The sequence below is a fragment of the Hypanus sabinus genome, chromosome 8 (genome assembly GCF_030144855.1).
Source record: "Hypanus sabinus isolate sHypSab1 chromosome 8, sHypSab1.hap1, whole genome shotgun sequence".
Classification (NCBI taxonomy): Eukaryota; Metazoa; Chordata; class Chondrichthyes; order Myliobatiformes; family Dasyatidae; genus Hypanus; species Hypanus sabinus.
The window spans coordinates 123,106,275-123,129,049 of NC_082713.1; the positions used below are offsets into that span (position 1 = coordinate 123,106,275).

The 22,775-nt window shown below is 46.4% G+C and overlaps 1 protein-coding gene across 1 annotated transcript in view; it reads right to left on the reverse strand.

The window, feature by feature from the left end:
- Positions 1 to 19,864, reverse strand: part of LOC132397799 (differentially expressed in FDCP 6 homolog) — a 69,982-nt gene extending 50,118 nt beyond the window's left edge. Inside the window, exons 1-5 of the mRNA XM_059976553.1 lie at positions 19,808 to 19,864; positions 19,310 to 19,431; positions 10,052 to 10,192; positions 7,251 to 7,433; positions 2,637 to 2,867 (exon numbers count right to left, since the gene is read on the reverse strand). Coding sequence (XP_059832536.1) covers positions 2,637 to 2,867; positions 7,251 to 7,433; positions 10,052 to 10,192; positions 19,310 to 19,431; positions 19,808 to 19,841 — 711 coding nt within the window. The 5' untranslated portion in view covers positions 19,842 to 19,864. The remainder of the gene's footprint in view (positions 1 to 2,636; positions 2,868 to 7,250; positions 7,434 to 10,051; positions 10,193 to 19,309; positions 19,432 to 19,807) is intronic.
- Between the last annotated feature and the right edge of the window lie 2,911 nt (positions 19,865 to 22,775).

Genomic DNA, 22,775 nt, shown 5'->3' on the forward strand with positions numbered 1-22,775 from the left:
TTAATTTTCTTTAATTATTTGCACAATTTGCCTTCTTTTACACATTGATCATCAGTCTTCATGAATGATTCTATTGTATTTATCATCCTGTAATTGCCTGCAAGAAGAATCTCAAGGTAGTATATGGAGACATATATACTACATACTGTGATAATAAATTTCCTTTGACTTTTAAGATCTGCTCCCACTCCTGGGCCAATCACAGAGGAACACAGAGATATAGCAGAGTATCTGGAATGCCATAATACAGATGAGAAACTGGGTAGGCACCGGCAAGGGAGACCACAGTGTCTGATCCAAAAAGAAACTTCCCCTTCATTCCTTTTGAGATGCCCAATAACATAAGTGTCACTGTTTGGGAATCTCTGCTTTATTTTTACAGTTTTAAATAATTTAATGAACAGATCCAAGAGGAGACATAAGGATCTGGCTGTTGTTTGTAAGTCAATTGATCTGAAGCCTTGGCCTCCACCCGCCACAGGCTTACTGTTAAAGCCTTGGGTTGGATGGGGGTTGGTGTCCATTTTGTGACTTCATATCATACATGCATACAGATAATCATCCATAGATGCTGCCTGACTTGCTGAGTTCCTTCAGAATTTTGCGTGCGTGTTGTTGGAACACAATACCAAAAGACATAGGAGCAGAAGTAGGCCTTTCAGCTCATCTAATCTTCTCTGCCAATGCATCATGACTGATTTATTATCCCTCTCAACCCCATTCTCCTGCTTATTGAGCTTGGCATGGTCAAGACTGGGCCCATTCCTATCTTACGAGGGAGTGGGGGGGTGTAATTAATATTGTAATGGACATTTTACTAGATAGGGATGGTTTATCTTGGTTCAGACGATCCAAATTATAAAATACAGGCAGTTCCTGGGTTACGAACGAGTTCCGTTCCTGAGTCTGCCTTTAAGTTGGATTTGTACGCAAGTCAGAACAATTACATCCGGTATTATTTGGCGTCAGTTAGTCAAACGTTTGTCTTAGTATATAGCATATATTTGTGGTAAACTATGTATACCTGTCTGGACACGCCCCTCTGCTGACTGCTCCTGTGGCTCCTCCCACAGACCCCTGTATAAAGGTGATTGGAAGCACTGCTCCCCCCTCAGTCTCCGAGATGCCGTGCTCCGTTTTGCTGCTAATAAAAGCCTATCGTTCGCCTCCCGTCTCCAAGAGTTATTGATGGTGCATCAGTATTTTACCTTTCTATGCATATAAAACACTTAAGAAACGTATCTATTCCAATAATTAAACTACCGCATTGCTTAGTAATAATTGTAGCTTTCATCAGTGCAGGGCCTTTCACATGTTCCATTATTCTCACTTTATCCTTTAAAATTGTTCAGATCATTGACTGACTGTAGCCTAACGCTTTTCCAATGACCGATGGTGTTTCACCTCTTTCCAAACGTTTTATTATTTCCACTTTATTTTCAATCACGATCGCTTTCCATCAACTCTACAGAAACACAGTAGGCAGTGGGTCCCGACCTCTGCCAGCACCCGAGGTCTGCTGGGTCCTAAGGACCACTGCACCGAATTCCCCTGGCTGTAAGTCCACCACACTGTGACAGGTTAAATGGGACAAGTGGGGGCTGTGCTGGGTTTGGGTATTTGATCCTCCACAACATTCCGTGTGGGAATTTAAACTGGAGGCAGCAGTGTTTTTTTTTTAAACGAGGTCGAGTTGCGAGCTCGACATCAACGCAGCATGGATGGTATGGGAGTCACTGGATCGACATCAACCCAGCATGGGAGCAGTCTGTCACTGGATTGAACTCGGGAAACCCCATTCTCAAGCCTGGTGCTGATCTCACTGCACCATTAACTGACCGGAATGGGGGTCAGAGTGAATCTTGCTAAGAAAAATTTAAGCCAAATACAAAGTTACACACCCAACACAGTGTCAATGGCAATGACTTAAAATGGCAGACAGCGTCGCATTCTGATTTAAAATGGCGGACGGCGTTCTCTTTCCTTGGTTCGTAAGTACAAGTTGTCTGTAAGTCGGACGTTCGTAACTCGGGGACTACCTGTATGAAGACTACAAGAGCATAAGACATAGGAACATAGCCATTTGGTCCCTGGAGTCTGCTCCACCATTCAATCATGGGTAATTTTTTTTTACCCCCTTAAACCCCCATTCTCTTCTCCCTGTAAACTTCAACATCCTTAACTAATTAAGAATCTGATTAGCATTATTTGTCACATGCGGTCAAATACATTATTTGATTTGATGCAAATCAGCAAGGATGGTTCTGGGCAGCCCACAAGTGCTGCCACACTTCTGGTGCCAAAAGAGCATGTGCACAACTCACTAACCCTAACCATACATTTTTGGAATATGAGAGGAAACCCACGCAGTCACAGGGAGAATGTACTAACTCTTTACAGACAGTGACAGGAATTGAACCCTAATAATTGATCACTGACTGGTATTGTAAAGCAGGAAGTCTAACCACTACACTACCGGGCCATCCCATTATGTCGGCCTTTGTCAACATAGCACTTGTGTGATTCTCACAAGGGCATGTCCAGAAACCTCAAGATCTTAGAACATGTTTGCAAAAAAAAAACTGATCTTGAGGTACATCTCGATAAAAGTGCAGGTTTTTAAAATGACAACTGACCTTCTGTGTCACGTCCAACACCAGCTCCTCGTAAACTGACCGGATCCCCAGAGCCAGCGACTCCTTGCTGGCTGGTTTGGTGAACCTGCCTGACTCTATCAGGTCCAGGAACTGCCAGACAGTCACAGCTCCATCCAGGGTGGGGTTCTGCATAAAATGGTCACTCAGCTCCCCTTCGTGAAGCCACTCCTGACCCATGGCCGTGAACAATTTCCTCAGTAGGTACGCAACCTAAATGGACCAAGGTATGGAAAGAAAACAGACCTAGCTAAGTAGAAGAAGAGAACAAGACTCTAACAATCATAAACAGAAACGTCAACTGTCCATTTCCCTGCATGGATGCTGCCTGAACTGCCGAGTTCCTCCAGCAGATTGCAACATACGCAGTGTTTTATGCCTTCCTTATCCCCTCTTTTGTTGTTGTTTGCCGAGCTTCCGTAAGCATCACGAGCCCACTGTTGACTCACTGTAAACTCTCTGACCGACAGGCTGTGGGACTGTGCAGCAACAGAGGCCACACTCACTCCTCACCTCACACCAAGAGCGTGCTCAATGGGTCGTCGCTGACAACGGGAAGGCCATGGATGAAGAAAGAACAAGTAAGGAGTGAAATGAAGGATGCTATGAGGATTCTTTAGCATTATAATTTCAAAGGATCTGTCCTGAATCCAGCATGTAAGTGCCAGTACAATGAAGGCACAGCAGCGCCTCTACTTTCTTAGAAGTTTGCGAAGATTCAGCACATCATCTAAAACTTTGACCAACTTCTCTGGATGTGCAGTATACTGACTTGGTTGCATCATGGCCTGGTATAAAAATACCAATGCCCAGGAGTAGAAAACCCTGCAAAAAGTAGTGGATACAGCCCAGTCCATCAAAGGTAAAGCCCTCCCCACCACCAAGCACACCTACAAGGAGCACTGCCGCAGGAAAGCAGCATCCACCATCGAGGACACCCCTGCTCCCCCCCCCCCCCCCACACCATCCAGGCCATGCTCTCTTCATCGAGGACCCCCTCGTCCCCCCCCACCATCCAGGCCGTGCTCTCTTCATCGAGGACCCCTGCTCCCCCCCCACCATCCAGGCCGTGCTCTCTTCATCGAGGACTCCCTCGTCCCCCCCCATCCAGGCCATGCTCTCTTCATCGAGGACCCCCTCGTCCCCCCCCATCCAGGCCATGCTCTCTTCATCGAGGACCCCCTCGTCCCCCCCCCATCCAGGCCATGCTCTCTTCATCGAGGACCCCCTCATCCCCCCCATCCAGGCCATGCTCTCTTTATCGAGGACCCCCTGTCCCCCCCCCATCCAGGCCATGCTCTCTTCATCGAGGACCCTCTCGTCCCCCCCCCCCATCCAGGCCATGCTCTCTTCATCAAGGACCCCCTGTCCCCCACCATCCAGGCCATGCTCTCTTCATCGAGGACCCCCTGTCCCCCCACCATCCAGGCCATGCTCTCTTCATCGAGGACCCCCTCGTTCCCCCCATCATCCAGGCCATGCTCTCTTCGAGGACTCTCTCGTCCCCCCCACCATCCAGGCCATGCTCTCTTCATCGAGGACCCTCTCATCCGTCCCCCCCATCCAGGCCATGCTCTCTTCATCAAGGACCCCCTGTCCCCCACCATCCAGGCCATGCTCTCTTCATCGAGGACCCCCTCGTCTCCCCCCCATCCAGGCCATGCTCTCTTCATCGAGGACCCCCTCGTTTCCCCCCCCCCCATCCAGGCCATGCTCTCTTCATCGAGGACCCCCTCATTTCCCCCCCCCCCCCCCATCCAGGTCATGCTCTCTTCATCGAGGACCCTCTCGTCACCCCCACCATCCAGGCCATGCTCTCTTCATCGAGGACCCCCTCGTCCCCCCCACCATCCAGGCCATGCTCTCTTCATCGAGGACCCTCTCGTCCCCACCACCATCCAGGCCATGCTCTCTTCATCGAGGACCCCCTCGTCCCCCCCCATCCAGGCCATGCTCTCTTCATCGAGGACCCTCTCATCTTCCCCCCCCCCCATCATCCAGGCCATGCTCTCCTCATCGAGGACCCCCTCGTCCCCCCCCCCATCCAGGCCATGCTCTCTTCATCGAGGACCCCCTCGTCCCCCCCACCATCCAGGCCATGCTCTCTTCATCGAGGACCCCCTCGTCCCCCCCACCATCCAGGCCATGCTCTCTTCATCGAGGACCCCCTCGTCCCCCCCACCATCCAGGCCATGCTCTCTTCATCGAGGACCCCCTCATCCCCCCCCCCCATCCAGGCCATGCTCTCTTCATCGAGGACCCCCTCGTCCCCCCCACCATCCAGGCCATGCTCTCTTCATCGAGGACCCCCTCGTTCCGCCCCCATCCAGGCCATGCTCTCTTCTCACTGCTGCCATCAGGAAGCAGCTACATATCACCCATCTCAGGAGGAGTTCTTACCCCTCAACCATCAAGCTCTTGAATCAGAGGAGATAACTTCACTTAGCCCAGCACTGATTCTACAACCTATGGACTCATTTTCAACAACTCTACAACTCAAATTTTCAATATTTATTGCTTATTTATTTTTTAATTTTTGTATTTGCACAATTTGTTGTCTTTTGCACATTGGTTGTCTGCCTGTCTTTGTTGTATGCAGTTTTTACTGCTTCTATTGAGTTTGTTTGTATCTATAGATACCAAGTATCTGCAAACAGATGAACCTCAGGGTTGTATATGGTGACGTGCATGTACTTTGATAATAAAGTTACTTTGAACTTTGAAAAAGAGTGCAAAAGGCAAAAGAGAATGAGAAGGTAAAAAAAAATAATAAAATTGTAAGGGAAAAGAATAGAGGAAGATCTCCCCTTCTCATGTACTCCCAATGTACCTAATCCCAGCACACATTCCCTTCCCATTGATTCCCAATAGATACAATATCTCAGTATGCTTACTCTAAACACAAGAGATTCTGCAGGTGTTTGAAACCTTAAGCAGCACACACAAAATATGAGAGGAACTCAGCAAGTCAGGCAGCGTCTATGGAGGGAATAAACAGTCACCTTATCGGGTTGGGACCATTCATCAGGACTTCATGAGTCAGTCTCACATTAACAGATACGGCATGTTCTAAAATCAAATAAAAAGCTGCACCAAGAATTTCTGATGACAACAGTGGCGATGTCGCCGCGGGTTACTGTTATAGGCCATCTTGTCTTCTGAAGAGGCACAGCAGGAAGTTAGAGCTTGGCAAGTATCTAGCTCTGTGCCAAGACACATGAGAATTTGGGTCAAACTGCAAAGAAGGAGGTTAACCACTGCCCACAAATCATGAGGTGGGAGGGGGAAGTTCACTAGTAGATTTCGCTATTCTGTGACTTAAAAACAGAATGTACCGTGGCAGCAGATAATCATCAGATCTATTTATATAACCCCCCCCCCACCACCGAATGGAATTAACTAGTGGCAGACCAATTCTGGCATCAGCCTCACGTTTGTGATCACGCTTCTCATAATCAGATTTATTATCACTGACATATGTCATGAAATGTGCTATTTTGCAGCAGCAGTACACTGCAGTACATAAAGAATACTATAAATTACAGTAACACTTTGACAAACTTCTATAGATGTGTGGTGGAGAGTGTGCTGGCTGGCTGCATTATGGCCTGGTATGGGAACCAAGGACTTTGAACAGAAAATCCTACAAATGGTAGTGGATTTGTCCCAGTACATCACGGGTAAAAACCCTTCCAACCACAGAGCACATTTACATGAAACGTTGCCATAGAAAAGCAGCATCCAAAGTTCATCATCACCCAGGCCATGCACTTTTCTCTCTGCTGCCATCAGGCAGAAGGTACAGGAGCCTCAGGACTCACAGCACCAGGTTCAAGAATAGTTACCACCCTTTAACCAACAGGCTCTTGAACAAAAGGGGATAGCTACACTCACTTATTGAGGTGCTCCCACAAATGAACTCACTTTAAGGACTCTACCTTGTTATTTCATTCTCTCGTTATTTATTGCTATTTATTTATATTTGCATTTGTACAGTTTGTTGTCCTCTATGCTCTATTTGATCTTTAATTGATCCTGTTTAGTTACTAATCTACAGATTAGCTGAGCATACCTACAGAAAAAAGGATCTCAGGGTTGTATGTGGGACATATATGTACTCCGATAATAAAGTTTACTTCTAACTTTGAAAACTGTGTATAAGAATAAGTAGCTCAAAAAAGAGTGAGGCAGTGTTTTTAGTTTCAATGTCCATTCATAAATGTGATGGTGGAGGCGAAGTAGTTGTTCCTAAAATGTTGAGGGCGTCTCTTTGGGCTCCTGTACCTCCTCCCTGGTGATAGTAATGAGAAGAGGGCAACGCCCAGAGAGTGAGGGCCGTTAATGATGGATACCAAATATTTTACAATTAACCTTTGAAGATGTCTTTGAGAGTGGGGAAGCCAGTGCCCATGAAACATTTGGGGAGATTAAATGTGAGCTATTATTCACTCATAACTTGGTCACTGGTAGTTGTAAGTTGCCTAGGCCAAAGAGGGTTAGCCACATGGCGACAAAACATAAAATAATTTACAGTAACACTCTGTCTGCACCCAGTCCCAGCTCTGAACTCATCACAACAGAGTGCAGTAGACCCACCTCCTCCTGCACCATGACCAGAGGATACTTGTTCTCAGACAGGAAGTTGAAAAGACACCAGAGCATGAAGGCCTCTCGCTCGGAGATCAGGCACTGGGGCTTTGAGGGCCTGTAGTTCTTGCGGGCGGTCAACGTCCAGCAGAGCTCATTGAAAGTTTCCTTGACAAAATTACCATCCTGTGCCTGGTAGGAGAAGGAGGCAGTTAGATGGTGCAAGCATTTTACATCACCGAGGGAATGGCAATAGATCCGGCCATCTGCTACACAAGATAAATACCTACTGAAGGAAAGTGGAGCAATACTGCGCTGCTCCAGAGCCAGTACTGATTCTTTTACTTATCAAAATGCAGCACTGTACTGAAGTCTTAGGCACATATATTTAGCTAGGGTGCCTGACTTTTGCACAAACACTCTACCTTTACACAAAATACAACAAACAAAGAGACAATTACTGTGTCTGGCACAATTACTAATACAAACTAAATTAAAATTTCCCATCTATGTCAAGGTGCCCAGCAGTAACAGAACACCACCCTGCTACCTGAGAACACTGTGTTCCCTCTCCATGGTTACCTGGGCACAGATATACCCCTGGGACATCGCCAGGCAGTCAGTCCAGATGGAAACCTCTGCTGCCCATTTCCAGGACCAATGAAGGGGCTACCTTTGCCATGAACAAGTTTACTAGGACACTTAGCTCCCTCATTACTGGATGACCCCATATAAATAGAGTGCGGTTAAGATGCACGGGGGCCAGCTGGTGTTGTAGTGGCATCAGCACTGGACTTCAAGGCAGATGGTCCGGAGTTCAAAACTGGCAAGATCCTAACCTGGGGCAGCAGCAGTATCTGTGTGGAAGAAAGGCCTGGCAATCTACTTCTGTGTCTTGCCATGAAAACCCTATGGACCCTATGGACTCTAATTAGAGGTTAAACTGAGTGGATCTAGCACCAACACTATCTCTGGTGTGGAGTATCAACACCTACGACAGACTGCACTGCCAGTGAGCTAATTCCTCATTGCTGGGCTGACGTCATTGTGTCAGGACTGAGCGAGTTTTTGCTCGTCAAAAGGGTGTGAATGAGGGCACGCTGCACCCTCACTGGGCTGTGCATAAGGAAGAGGGGCTAGTTGGAGCAAAACTCACCAGATTAACCTCAGAGACCGACATAGCAGCGGTACTTGTGGACCAGGTGGGAAGACTCCTTCCACCTCAAGGTGCCACCTCTGTTGAGGTCACAGCTTAGTTGAGTTATTGCTTTTCATGGGTTTGTGGGGACAGATGGATGAGTTAGAGGTTTCAGACAGGGCCGGAAATCCAGGACCATTGGCCGGAGCACTTTGTCTGCGAATGTCTGCTGAGGTAGTGAAAGCCCCATTGTCTGTGTGTCCGAGTACAAATCAGAGTTTGCTGGAGTCTGCAATCTACAGATACCCCGTCTTGGGAATTAGAGGGCTCTGCATGTGTGTGAGTGGGTGGAAGGAACAGGGTTTGTTGGGCTGTTGATGTTGTTTGGGTATTCTATATTTGCACTGGAATGTATGGTGACAATTGCAGGTTGCCCCCAGCACACCATCCGGTGTGTTGGTTAGTAATGCAAATGACACCTTTCACTGGATGTTTTGATGTACATATTATGAATAAATGTGAATCCACTTATCTCTGTGCTAGTAAACAGCACTATGGATGGCTGAGAAATTGGCCCTCCTCAAGTGGAGCTCACACCCACCCTGACGTTCATTGCCCCATCACTGGGACTCACCTTTGAGCAACCAGGTCTCCAAGACTCTGGCGTCCCCCCTGGAAACTCCCCAAGGCTGTACTTCACTACAGATTCATTGGCAACTCCTTCTCTGCCTTGGTATCAAGTTTTGTTCCAAGATCAATGCGATGTTTTAGGGAATTTAGCCATATTGAATGCAAATTATTGCTACCAGTGATCCCAAGTTCCCCGTCACTGCATGAATCTCCTCCTTTATTTGAGTCATAGAGCACTATAACACAGAAACAGGCCCTTTGGCCCATCTGTTGGGCACTGAACTGTTATTCTACTTTGTCACATCTGCCCACACCTGGACGACAGCCCTCACGTCCAAGTACTTGTCAAAACTTCTCTTAACTGCCAAAGTTTAACCCATATTCACCGCTTGTTCCACACACCATCTGAGGGAAGAAGTTCCCCATCACGTTCCCCTCAAACATTTCACCTTTCACTGTTAATCTATGACCTCTAACTTCATCCAACCTCAGTGGAAAAAGCTTGCTTGCATTTATCATATCTACACCCCTCTTGATTCTGTACTCCTCTATTTAATCTCCCCTCAATCTTCTATGCTCTAGAGAATAAAGTCCGAGCCTACTCAACCTTTCCCTAAAACTCAGGCCCTCACAACTCAGCAATAACATTGTAAACTTGCTCTATACTCTTCAAGTTTATTGGTAGGTTTCCTGCAGGTAGGTGATCAGGGTGGCATACAATACGCCAAATTTGGTCTTACCAACACCTTACATAACTTCAACATTGTACTCCAACTCCTGTACTCAAAACTTATGAAGGCCAATGTGCAAGAAGCTCACTTTACGACCCTATCTACTTGTGACGCCACTTTAGAGTTATTATGGATCTGTACTTCTGTGTCTGTCATTTCCTCCCGCATTCTGAGCACGTGCAGGTTGGTAGATTGATTGGCTATCATCAGTTGAGTGGTGAAACGAGGGGCATGATGGGAATGCGGGGAGAATGTTGGTGTAATTGACTAGTTAGTATGGACTCGATTGGCCAATTGAAAGCCAGACTTACCTTGTCCAGGATGTACTTGTTGAGGTAAGGCATATAGCCTTGGCTGGACACAGGCCCATCGTTGTCATCACGGAAGTGGTCTTCCAGAGCCAAGGGATCATGTGGGATGTTCAGCGCTGTGTACAGGTTGTGTGACAGTACCTGCAGGAGACAGCCCAAGAGTCAACAGAACTTTAACACGGTCAATCAACTCTCACACTTATCACTCCACCCAGTCAGCCCACAGTCAGTTACCCTGGCAACCACACACTTAGGCTCTGGCTGAGGGGGTGGAGATGGTGTAAATGCATTCACCTGAAGCTGTAGGATGATAGGACAAGGGAGCAGAATTAGGCCATTCAGCCCATCAGATCTTCTCCATGTTTTAATCATAGCTGATTTATTATCCATCTCAACACCTTTCTCCTGCCTTTTTGTAACCTTTGACGCCCTTACTAATCAAGAACCTGTCAATCTCTGTTTTAAATACGACTTGGCCTCCACAGTCATCTACAGCAATGAATTCCACAGATTCAAATCCCTACGGTTAAAGAAATTCCTCCTCATCTCTGTTCCAAAGGGACATCTTTCTATTCTCAGGCTGTGCCCACTGGTCCTAGACTCTCCCACTATTGGAAACATCTCTGCATCCACTCTATCTAGGTCTTTCGATATTCTTGAAGTTTCAATGAGATTCCCCATTATTCTTCTAAACTACAGTGAGTACAGACCCAGAGCCATCAAATACCGCTAATGCATTAACCCTTTCATTCCTGGGATCATTCTTGTGAACCTCGAGACCCTCTCCAATGCCAGCACACCCGTTCTTAGGTATGGGACACAAGACAGCCATTGCCTTATAAATTCTCAGCATTATATCTTTGCTCTTATATTCTAGTCCTCTTGAAATCAATGCTAACATTGCATTTGTCTTTCTTACCACCCACTCAATCTGCATGTTAGCCTGCATGAGGACTCCCAAGTTCCTTTGTACCTCTGATTTCTGGATTTGCCCCATTTAGAAAATTGTCTACACCTTTACTCCTTCACAATATGCACAATGGTCACTGTGGATAATAACTATGATAGTTATGATCTGTAAACACAGAAGTCACTTCCTCAATGAATCTCAGGGTAGCATATAGCAGCATATATGTACTTTGATAATAACTTTACTTTGAACTTTGAAAGTGGTGTGTTAGACTAGAAAAATGTGTAGTGAGGACAGGGGAAGTGACTTCTGTGTTTACAGATCATAACTATCATAGTTGAAATTCATTTTCTTTCACAGGAGAGCACAAATACAATAAAAACAATGTAAAACTACACAAAGTGACAATCAATCTACATGTAAAAGAAGACAAGCTGTGCAAATGCACACATACATAAATGTTAAATTTATTTAGTTACAGCAGGCGGTAAGAGTGGGCTCCCTCACCTCTGCCTGTCTTACTCTCAACACTGGTGCCCCTCAGGGATGTGTACTAAGCTCCCTCCTTTACTCTCTTTATATCCATGACTGTGTTGCCAACAGCTCCAATCTGCTAATTAAGTTTGCTGACAACACTACACTGATTGGCCTAATCTCAAATAATAATGAGGCAGTCTACAGAGAAGAAGCCATCACCCTGACATGGTGGTGTCATGAAAACAACCTCTCCCTCAGTTGCAAAAACAAAGGAGCTGCTTGTGGACTACAGGAGGAATGGAGACAGGCGAACTCCCATTGACATCAATGGATCTGGGGATGAGAGGGTGAACAGCTTTAAATTCCTCGGCATAAACATCACCGAGGATCTCACGTGGTCTGTACATACCGGCTGTGTGGTGAAAAAAAGTACAACAATGGCTCTTTCACCTCAGATGGCTGAAGAAGTTTGGTGTGGGTCCCCAAATCCTAAGAACGTTCTACAGGGGCACAACTGAGAGCATCCTGACTGGCTGCATCACTGCCTGGTATGGGAACTGCAATTCTCTCAATCGCAGGACTCTGCAAAGAGTGATGCAGACAGCCCAGCGCATCTGTAGATGCAAACTTCCCAATATTCAGGACATTTACAAAGACAGGTGTGTTAAAAAGGATCGAAGGATTACTGGGGACCCGAGTCACCCCAACCACAAACTGTTCTAGCTGCTACCATCTGGAAAACGGTACCGCAGCATAAAAGCCAACAGGCTCCGGGACGGCTTCTTCCACCAGGCCATCAGACTGCTCATGCTGACACAATCGTATTTCTATGTTATATTGACAATCCTGTTGTTAGTACTATTAATTATAAATTACTATAAATTGGACATTGTACATTTAAACAGAGATGTAACAAAAAGATGTTTTACTCCTCATGTACAAGAAGGATGTAAGTAATAAAGTAAATTCAATTCAAACAAAATGCTGGAGGAACCCAGCATGCCAGGCAGCATCTATGGAAAAAAATTACAGACGATGTTTCAGCTGAAACCCTTCTCTGCAGGACGGAGCATCTGCAGACTTTCTCTTGTTTAATTTATTTAGTTCGTACTAAGAACACGAGTTGAAGCGTTCTTGTATACAAGTCCATAGATTGTGGAATCTGTTCAATGTTGAGGTGAAGTGCCTCAGGAGTCTGATGGTTGAAGGGTAATAACTGTCCCTGACCTGGTGGTGTGGGACCCAAAGCTCCGGTACCTCCTTCCTGACGGCAGGAGTGAGAAGAGAGGGTTCCCTGGATGGCAGGAGTCTTCCAGCTCCATCAGCCACACCCCACATAACTCCTCCATCACAATAACCATTTGTTGCCAATACTGCCAGCTTATCCTCCCTGATAATTATTCCCCGCTTCCTCCAGTTCATTTCTTTCCTTAGCCACACATTCTACACCCTGCACTCTACCATCATTTAAACCCATTTTATAGGATGTTATGCCCCGCTTGTTACTCAGAATTCCCTTTCATTGCTTCCATTTTCTCCCACTAGTCCCCACAACCTCCAGCTTCTTGCTCCTCACTCTACCTCATCACTCAAACCCTCTCACCATCATTACTATTGTCCTCTACACCTGTCCTTTGCTCCACCTCAAGAACACACACTATACTGCTTTCTGCCTGCCCCCCCCCACCCTCTCCCCCTCGTAAACTGCCTACTGGCACCCCTTACCATCTAAAACTTTGACATCCAGGTTTGTCATCGAAAAGTTTGACACACTTCTTCAGATGGACATTCTGCTGGATATCCTGACTGATTGCCTCACAGCCTGGTATTGAATCACCAACCAGGAAGAGAGAAACCTACAAAAAGTGGTGTATACAACCCAGTCCATCACAAATAAAATCTTCCCCATCAATGAGCATATTTACAAGGTGCGCTGCCACAAGAAAGCACCATCCAGACCATGCTCTCTTCTCAGGGAAAACATCCAGGAGCCTTAGGTCCCACACCACCAAGATCAGGAACAGTTATCACCCTACAACCATCAAGCTCACTCACCCCAACATTGAACTGATTTTACCAACTATGGACTCACTTTCAAGAACTCTATAACTCATGCTCTCAGTAATTTTTTATAATTTGCATGATTTTTTTTTGTACATTGATTGTTTGCCAGTCTTCATGTATAATTTTTTCATAAACTATTGCATTATTTTATTTTTCTGTAAACGCCTGCATGAAAATTCCCAGTCAGATCTGTTGGGGTCACCTATTGTTACCTTACCTCCATTCAAGGCCCCAAACAATCCTTCCACATGAGGCAACACCTCCCCTGAGAATCCATTGTGGACGCCTATTGTAATCGGTGCTCCCTGTGTGGCCTCCTCTGCACTGGTGAGGCCTGACCTAAACTGGGACACTGGGTTGTCGAGTGCCTCTGCTCTATTTGCCAGAATCAGAAAATTCCCAGTGGCCAACCATTTTAATTCCTATCACCATTCCCGTTGTGACATGTTAGTCTGTGGACTCCTTTTCTGCCACAACGATGCCACTCTCAGGATGGAGGCTGCAGCAACTTTTATTCCATCTAGGTTGTCTCCAAAATGATGGCATGAACATTGGTTTCTCCTGGTAATTTTCCTCTTCCCCCTTCCTCAATTCCTCACTCTGACCTCTTAACCTCATCTGCCAATCGCCTCCCCCAGTGCCTCTCCTTCATCCCTTTCTCCTATGGTCTACTCTTCTCTCCCATCAGATTCCTTCTTCTCCAGCCCTTTACCTTTCCCAACCACCTGGCCTTGCTTATCCCTTTATAGCTAGTCCTCCATTCCCATCCACCCACCTTTTTATTCTGACGTCTTCCCCCTTCCTTCCCAGTCCTGAAGGAGGAGCTTGGCTTGAAACATCGACCATTTATTGATTTCCATATATGCTGCCTGACCTGCTCTGTTCCTCCAATGTTTTGCGTGTATTGCTTTGGGTTTCCAGCATCTGCTGAATCTCGTGTTTATGAAATGAAGCTCAAGGTAGTTTATAGTGACGTACATGTACTTTGTTAAATAAATTTACTTTGGCTTTGAGGTGATAACCCTCGTTAAAACCAAGTTTTGCAGAGAGAGGAAGGAAAAAGGGAAATAAAACAGGGAATGTGTGGATATGATAATGGATGTTAAAAGTAACAGCAGTTTTCTGTATGAAAACAGTAAGCGGGCAGTAAGCAGGTAGAATTGACTTAGGCATAAAACAAAAAGATGCAAGTACAACTAGTTTACTAAATGCAAACTAGTTTCTGATGTTTGCCAAGGAAGATAATAAAACACCCAGGGGGAAGCGGTGGAGAGAATAGGAAAGGTGAAAACTGAAACGGGGGGGGGGTCTGGGATGTGGGAGCTACAGCAGTTTATACAGAACTACTCATTGGAAAAAATATTGATTAGTAACCCTACTGTGATGAACCAGTTCTTTTGTGGGATCTCCAAAGCAGCAAAGCTAAGGATTAGGACCACCTGTGATTCCAACAGTGGACAAAGGTATTCCTTCAGAGAGCATAAATTTGCAAGGAACATAACGACAGACTTCCAACTTCTCCTCCTGACATTCAGCCCCTGAAATCAGCACGAGAACAACAGGAGAGCAATCCAATTCTCCGCTAACTCCCACACTGTGACCTTTCCTGCCCACGCTCCTCTAAACTGCTACAGCAGGACACTCTGAAAATATCAACAGGATTAGACTAAGTCAACCACTGGAATCCTTTTTGAAGATGTAACTAGCACAATTGATGAACGTGAACTCTAGTATGCTGAGAATTGACCAAGTATTTTATAAACCCCATGTTATTATGTAAATTAGAGCACATGATATTGGAGTAATTAACTGGTTGACAGAAGGGATTTTTCTTACTGTGGCAGCAGTAACTGCTGGGGTATCACAATGATCAGGTTTTCGGCCTATTTGTATGCATAAGTGATTCAGATGAGGAAGTAAAATACAATACTTCAGAAAGTTTGCTGACTTTGAGATCCACATCCAAGGCTCCCTGAAAGTGGCCACAAGAAAATGCTAGAATGTTAGAGAAGGCAAGTGGCATGCTCGCCTTCAGTAGTCGAGGCTTTAAGTTCAACAGTCAGGAAGCTACATTGCAGCTTAGTAAGATTCTGGTTAGGTCGCGCCTGGAGATTTGCATTCAATTCTGGTTGCCCTGTTTCGGCAAGGATGTGGAGGCTTTGGAGATGGTGCTAAAGAGGTTTACCAGGGTGACGTTTGCATTAGAGGACATGCGTCACAAAGATGGGTAGGACTGTGTTTGGTGGAGTGGTAAAGGCTAAGGGGAGACTTGATAGCGGTTTATAGTGAAAGGTCAACAGTTCACATTTTCCCACCACTACCCCCCCCAACCTGGTCCAAATTTATCGCACCAGTAGGCACGCATTTAAGATGCGAGGGAAAACACTCAAAATGATGTGCGGAGCAGGATTACAAAAAACAGAGAGTAGTAGGTGGCTGGAAGCGTAGGCAGATACAATAGAGAGGCTATGCAGAGAATGGAGGGAATGTGGAGCAAGTGCAGCCAGGAGCAATTAGGTCTCATTAGATTAATTAGTTTAGGACATCATGGACTGAAGGGCCCGTTCCTGCCCTCTTTATGGTCTAAAACTAATGTGGATTGTGGACAGTGAATTGTGAAGGGTATGCCAAGAAACCTTCAAGGCAACTCAGACAGATTGGAGCAAGTGGGAAAATACATGGCAGAGGCAATGTAACGGAGAGATGTGAGAAAAAGTGGCGTATTGTTTAAATTGCATTACGTTGTGAATGTTGATATCCAGAGATGAAATCATTAATATCAGTATGCCAGTCACTGGAAACAAACGAAGGTGCGCCATTAGTTCAGACAGCAACTGGGACGTTGGCTTGGCGAGCAAGAGGAAGTTCTCTCCTTCTCCAACTTAATACTTCACTTTCTCTTCTCTCTCCAGCTCATTCACTCTCCCCCCCAAGAAAACTCATTCTTTCTCTCTCCAGCCCATCACATCCAAATATCTCTGCAGCTCCTCACTCTGAACTCTCTCCAACTCACTACTATTCCATCCCATTTCACCTTATTTTCTCTCTCTCTTTTGGCAACTAAGTACTTCACCTCCCCAAGTTTAAGTCTGCATACTTCCCTTCTCTTTAATCATTTATTAACCCCACTTATCAACTGCTTACTTGCCAACCCATCACTCTCCACTGTCACATACTACGCTGTCCAACCACAGAGAAACTCAACACTAGAGACTTCCTCAACCAGCCACTTGCTCAGCTGTAATACCTGTCCAACAGAGGTACAATGGACATGTTCTTCACCTCTCAACAAATCCAATAAAAATATAGACAGCTGCCAAACACTAACATTTTCAAACTCACATAAACTGTAGTCTTTGTAAAATGTGAGAGAATTTCACATAAATATAGTTTTCATATTTTCTACATTTTTCCACACAGTTGCCTCTGACATGTCCAGGTCTTGGCCCAAAATGTCAACAGTTTATTCCCTTCCTTAGATGTTGCCTCATCTGCTGAGCTCCTGCAGTATTTTGTGTGTGTAGCTGATATGTCTTCCTTTTTTCTTTTATTTACATAGAGATACAGCACAATTAGAGGCTCTTCCGGCCCAATTCACAGGCACAGCCCAATTACACCACGTGAGCAATTAACCTACTAACCCATCTGTGTGCCTGGTATGTGGGAGGAAACCTACACAGTGACAGAGCTGACATACAAAGTCCTTACAGAAAATGGTGGGAATTGAACCCGGGTTAATGATTTCATAATTATACTTTGTTTCCTTTTAACCATAGCAAATGTAGAGCCTTTGATACCACTGCATCATTTCCCACACCTCTGCTCTCATGTCACGTCCCCTGGACAGAGTGAGTATACAGAAGCCTTGTCTACCCTACCGGAGATATTCCCTGTACTTCATCGATCCCCTCCCCACCCTCTCTCTACTTAAAGCCAGCTTGTTTCCTCTTCTTCACAATTCTCACAAAGGGTCTTTCAACAAATACATTAATTCTGTTTTCTTACCCCAGATGCTGACCTGCTAAGGTTTTTCAGGTATTTCTTTTTGTTTCAGATGTTGAGCATCTACAGTTTTATGGCTTTCATTAACTGCTGACACAATAATGTGCAAGATGCAATCCAGACTACTAGAGATCTGCCACGCTCCCAATCCCAACGTAGACTAGATTCGACACTTTCTCAAAATCCTCGCTGCAACACTGCTTGAAATGTGTCCACTGGTCCACAAGATGAAGGGGAAATTGCTGCTCCTCCACCAATCCCCAAACCCAGTTTGGGTCATTGGATTATGGGACACTGCTGAAATCCACGTGTCCTCTAAGCATCAGAGTCCTTCGCTATTTACAGGAAAGGCTGACTTATGCGCTACTTCAGAATACAGAATCAAATTAAATTTAATATATGACTGAGATTCATTTTTGCAGATATTTACAGGAAAATAAAGAAATGCAATAGAAATTATGAAAAACTAAATAAGTGACTGACAAACAACCAAGGCGCAAAAGACAAACTGTGCAAATAATTTTTAAGTAGTAAATAAATAATATTGAGTTGTCGAGTTCTTGGAGGTGAATCAAGAGGCCGTGGAGTAAGTCCAGTGTTGAGGTGAGTGAAGTTATCCCTGCAGGTTCAGGAGCCTGACGGTTGTAGGGCAATAACTGTTCCTGAACCCAGTGACGTGGGATCTTCCTGGAGCAAAAGTAAGTGTAACCTCCTGACCAAGGGTAGTAGCAAGGAGAGAGCTTGGCCTGGATGGCAGGGGCACTTGATGGCGTACGCTGCTTTCTTTCAGCCACGCTTCTTGTAAATGTACTCATTGATTTGGGGGATTGGGGGGGGGGGGAAATTTCCCTGTGATGGACTGGGCTCCATCCACTACTTTAGCAGACAGTAGTCTCTACCAGTCTACCTCCATTGCACAACACCATCTCTGTCCGACAACATGGCAAGACCCTGGAAAACTTTGGTTACTTTCAGAAGCTCGGGAGTACCTCTAAGTGATGGCAGATGACGAAATTCACCACTTTCAATGCACCCCTGCACCCTTTGGGGCAACTGAGGAATAGAATGTTCCAGAACTGAGACCTCAAGTCCAGCCCCAGTAACCACTCCATTCTCCTGTAGACAGCAGAGATATGGGCTACCTAATGCAGACAGCTAAACAAGCTGCAGAGGTTATACCAGTGTTATAGAGTCTTAGAGGAACAAGATATTCAACACAGCAACCATGTTCCTGAATCTTACATTAATAGTTTTTTTTCCAAGTCTCCCCACATTCCCATCAATGGCTCCCAGATCAACCACTAATCTTTACATTAGGGGCAATTGGTATTGTCGAATCCACCTATCAAACCCAACCCTTCTCCCCCTTCCCTCATCTTTGACAAGGGAGGAAACTGGAGCACCCGGAGGAAATCCACACAGTGAGCGGTCCACAAACATTCAACGTTCAGTCGGGATCGAACCCTCTCCCAGTGCAGGACTGGGGTCTGGAAGGCATATACCCGATACCAGATTCCCAAATCAGGCACACCCCACCCAGGGCTCCGTCACGGTGGGAAACACTTGAAGGGCTTTCTCAAAATTCCCGCTTCCTCGCCAACTCACGGGAACAGTTGGTCAAGGACTGGCGGATGTGGAAGGCAGGGAGCTCCCACAAGAAGAGTGGGGCTGGTGGGGCTAGTACACGGGGGAACGAGTTACACTTGGGGAGGGGCGTTTAAAGTCCAGTAGAAGGCAAAACATCTCTGGGGGAAGCGGGAGGTGCACTCGCCAGTGAGTTTCTCCTGGTACCGGAGGGTGCTTACCTTCAGCTGGGACTTGGAGACCTTGCCGCTCTTTTCCCGATCCAGGGCGGTGAAGGCGTACCAGATGGACTTGAGTAGTTCGCTCTTTAAATCCATACTTCGCGGGTCGGGCCGAGTCTGCACTAGGGGGTGAGGAGAGAGTTGAGGACGTACTAGCCTCACAGCCCAAAACAAGCAGCAGCCGCCGCCTCTGTGCGCTCTACTTGGTTCAGTTCTATTCTACATCCACCCACCACCAGTTTCCGCCCTCACCGGCGAGCCGATACTCTGTTCAAGGCGCCGCCCCCCTGGGCCTGTCCTCGCCTAGGGCGGGGTTGGGTGGGGCCGGACTCGAGCCCTCACACTCCTCGGCCAGCAAACCAGAACCAAGGGTCACCCACCCACTCAGCTTGTATGATGCCTCCCCACACCGGGTCCGTTCGCGCACCAGGTACACACCATTTTGTGGATGGTAATTGAGGCAACTGCCTGGCGATGCGGAACCTAAGGTTCCTGTACCTCTTGCCCGATGGTGGTAACGAGAAGCGAGCATGGCCTGGATGTGGAGGTCCTTGATGATGGCTGCTGCCCCTGGGGCAGCGTTCTTTGCAGATGTGCTGAATGATGGGGAATGTTTTACCCATGATGTACTGGGCTTCCTTTTGTAGGATTTTCCGCTCAGAGGTGTTCTCCTACCAGGCCGTAAGGCAGCCTTTCCACCACATACCTGCAGAAATTTGCCAAGGTTTGGGATCTCGTGCCGAAGCTCCGCAGACTCCCAAGGAAGCAGATGTGCTGCCGTGCTTTCTTCGCGATTACATCTATATGGGGGGTCCGAGCCAGGTCCGCTGAGATGGTGACACCCGGGAATTTAAACTTACTGACCCTCTCCACCTCTGATCCTCCGTCAGGGGTCGACCATCAGGAACCACCATGACTAACATTTTACCCCCGTGACTTCACTTCCCTAGACACTGCCCCGCTCCCGTAATATCAGAAAGTCTACTGATCACCCCCTTGAACGTGCTGAATTTTCATAGCCTCAGGTATAGAGGCAACATCTAAGGAAGGGAATAAACTGTTGACATTTTGGGCCAAGACCCTTCATCTGGACATGTCAGAGGCAACTGTGTGGAGGGAAGCACCAGAGAGAAGTAAAGTAATGATCAATAAATCGATTGTTTGGAATCAAATTATCTTGCCTGGAGTCTCAGGACTAGGTGTGTCTGCACCCATGCCACACCCCACCCCTAGCACCCGTCTGCCACCCTCACCATTCCTAACATCCTTTGCTCCCGCCAGATTTACAACTTTGCATGGACAAATACAGCACTTATCCATCTGTAGCAATGAATTCCAGAGTCATCACCCTTAGAATAAAGGGACGCCCTTGTGTTCTAAAGCTGTGCCGCTCTGCCCACCAGTTAGCATCTCCGTCTCTAGAGATACCAACTTTTAAGTTCCAATTCTTTATTTGGCATTTCAGGATTTTTCCTTTAATAGCCGGCCAGATGTAATGATGGGTTTTTAAAGTACGCTCCCAAGTGACACCAGCTGGCCTCAAACGGTATTGCAAGAGAAAATACTTTTCCAGAGCGGGAAGACCTGTTGTGAACTTTCTCCTGTCATTGGTTGACTGAGTACTGTAAAGGACCATGTGTTTGTAAGCCACCTGCTCTCGTACTTACTCAGTGAAGGGTGGTGAATTTGAGCAGCGTGCGTCACTGTGCTCTGCGACAGGGGAAGGTATTACACAGGTTGAGTCTCACCAAAACCTGAAAAGTGAACTGGAATTCGAGCCCTGCCTACTACTGGTGACAATGCTCAATAGCCATTGGACCATCTGAAGCAGTTCAAGCCTGAGAACAGTGTCAAACTGTTCCAGAGTCAAACAGCAGCCATCTCCCCCACATTCATATCAATGCCCAGGTTCTACAGACTTGGAACATCCTACCATGGTCTACAAACCTACCAGCTCCCACATTCTGAGATCAAGTGGCTACTGTAGCACCTGGTGAAAAGCCAAGAGGTCATGGAGGACAGGCAGACTCTGCAAAGACAGCACCAGAGGACAAGATTGAAGTTGGTTCATTGAAGCTCTCACCCCAGCAGTGGTCACGAATCCAACTTGTTCACTCCATGAAAAATCACATACAGTACAGACCCCTTTACCCTCAACACTCCCATCACACACACTGCAGAATCTCTGCAATGCATGTGAAAGAGCTGTTGTTTAAACTACAAATTTATCATAAAGATAGGACCCACAAGAGCAAATTGTGCCTAACAAATCTAGTACATTGTTTTTAGAATGAAAATGAATGGAAAGGAATTTTTGACTTTTGTTAGTCAAAGAGGTTCATTAGGTCCATTCCTGGCCTGAGATGGCTGTCCTGTCACAAGCAGCTAATGAGTTAGATATACAGTACTGTGTAAAAGTCTTAGGCACATATTTACAGCTGGGGTGCCTAAGACTTTTTGCACAGAGGAGCAGAGAGTGAGTTTGTGTACCTGCAAGAGCAAAGGAACAGTGAGGATGCAACATCATGGGAGGGTTGTGGGACAGATGGCAGAGAAGGAGTGCCAGGGGCGGGAGGTGACGAGGTTGCAGCCACACTCAGCCCTGAGACACCAGGCAAGGTCAGTTGATTTCAAACAACAATTGGTTTATTGATCATTACAGTATGTCCCTCTGGTGCTTTCTGCTCCCTTCCCTCTTCCTTCCTCTTTTCCCAACCATGATTCCCTTCTCCCTGCCCTCTTCCCACTCTCAGTCCACAATAGAGAGCCATATCAGAATCAGGTTTATCATCACTTGCATTTGTCAGGAAATTGTTTTTTTTTGCAGCAGCATACATGAAGTTACTACAGTATTTTGCGAAAGATGTAGGCACCCTATCTTTATATATGCTGTGGCTAAGACACTTGCACAGTGCAGTACAGTCTGTTGTTTGGAGTTACAAGGATAGGTGTGGGGGAGGGAAATCTCACGGAAGATCCAGGCCAGGCTCTCTTCTCGCTGCTGTCATTGATCAGGAGGTACAGGAGACCTCCAGGTTCATGAACAGTTACTACAGTTACTACCCTACAACCCCCCCCCCCCCCCAGGGTTGACATGGTGAAGACACTCGTGAGTTCCCGAGATTTCAACAGTGAAGTCGGGAGGTTAGCTCCTGGTAGGATCAGCGATGGCAATAAGATCAAGGGGGAGGTTCAAGACAAAACGCAATCCAGCCAAGACCTCAGTGGTGGAGCTGGTGGGAGACGTTGACAGTGAAGAGTCCTCGGAAGGTTTGCATTCCAACCCACTGGACCCTGAGGCTAATCTGTCATTGACCATGTAGTGTCTGCCTGTGCATCAGTCTCCCACCGTTAAACAAAGCTCCCCATTAAGGGAATAACCCCTAGGGAGAACATTATACTCGATTTGAGTGATCACTCCGTTGTTACCCTTGCAACCATCAGGCTCTTGAACTGGTGTGGATTA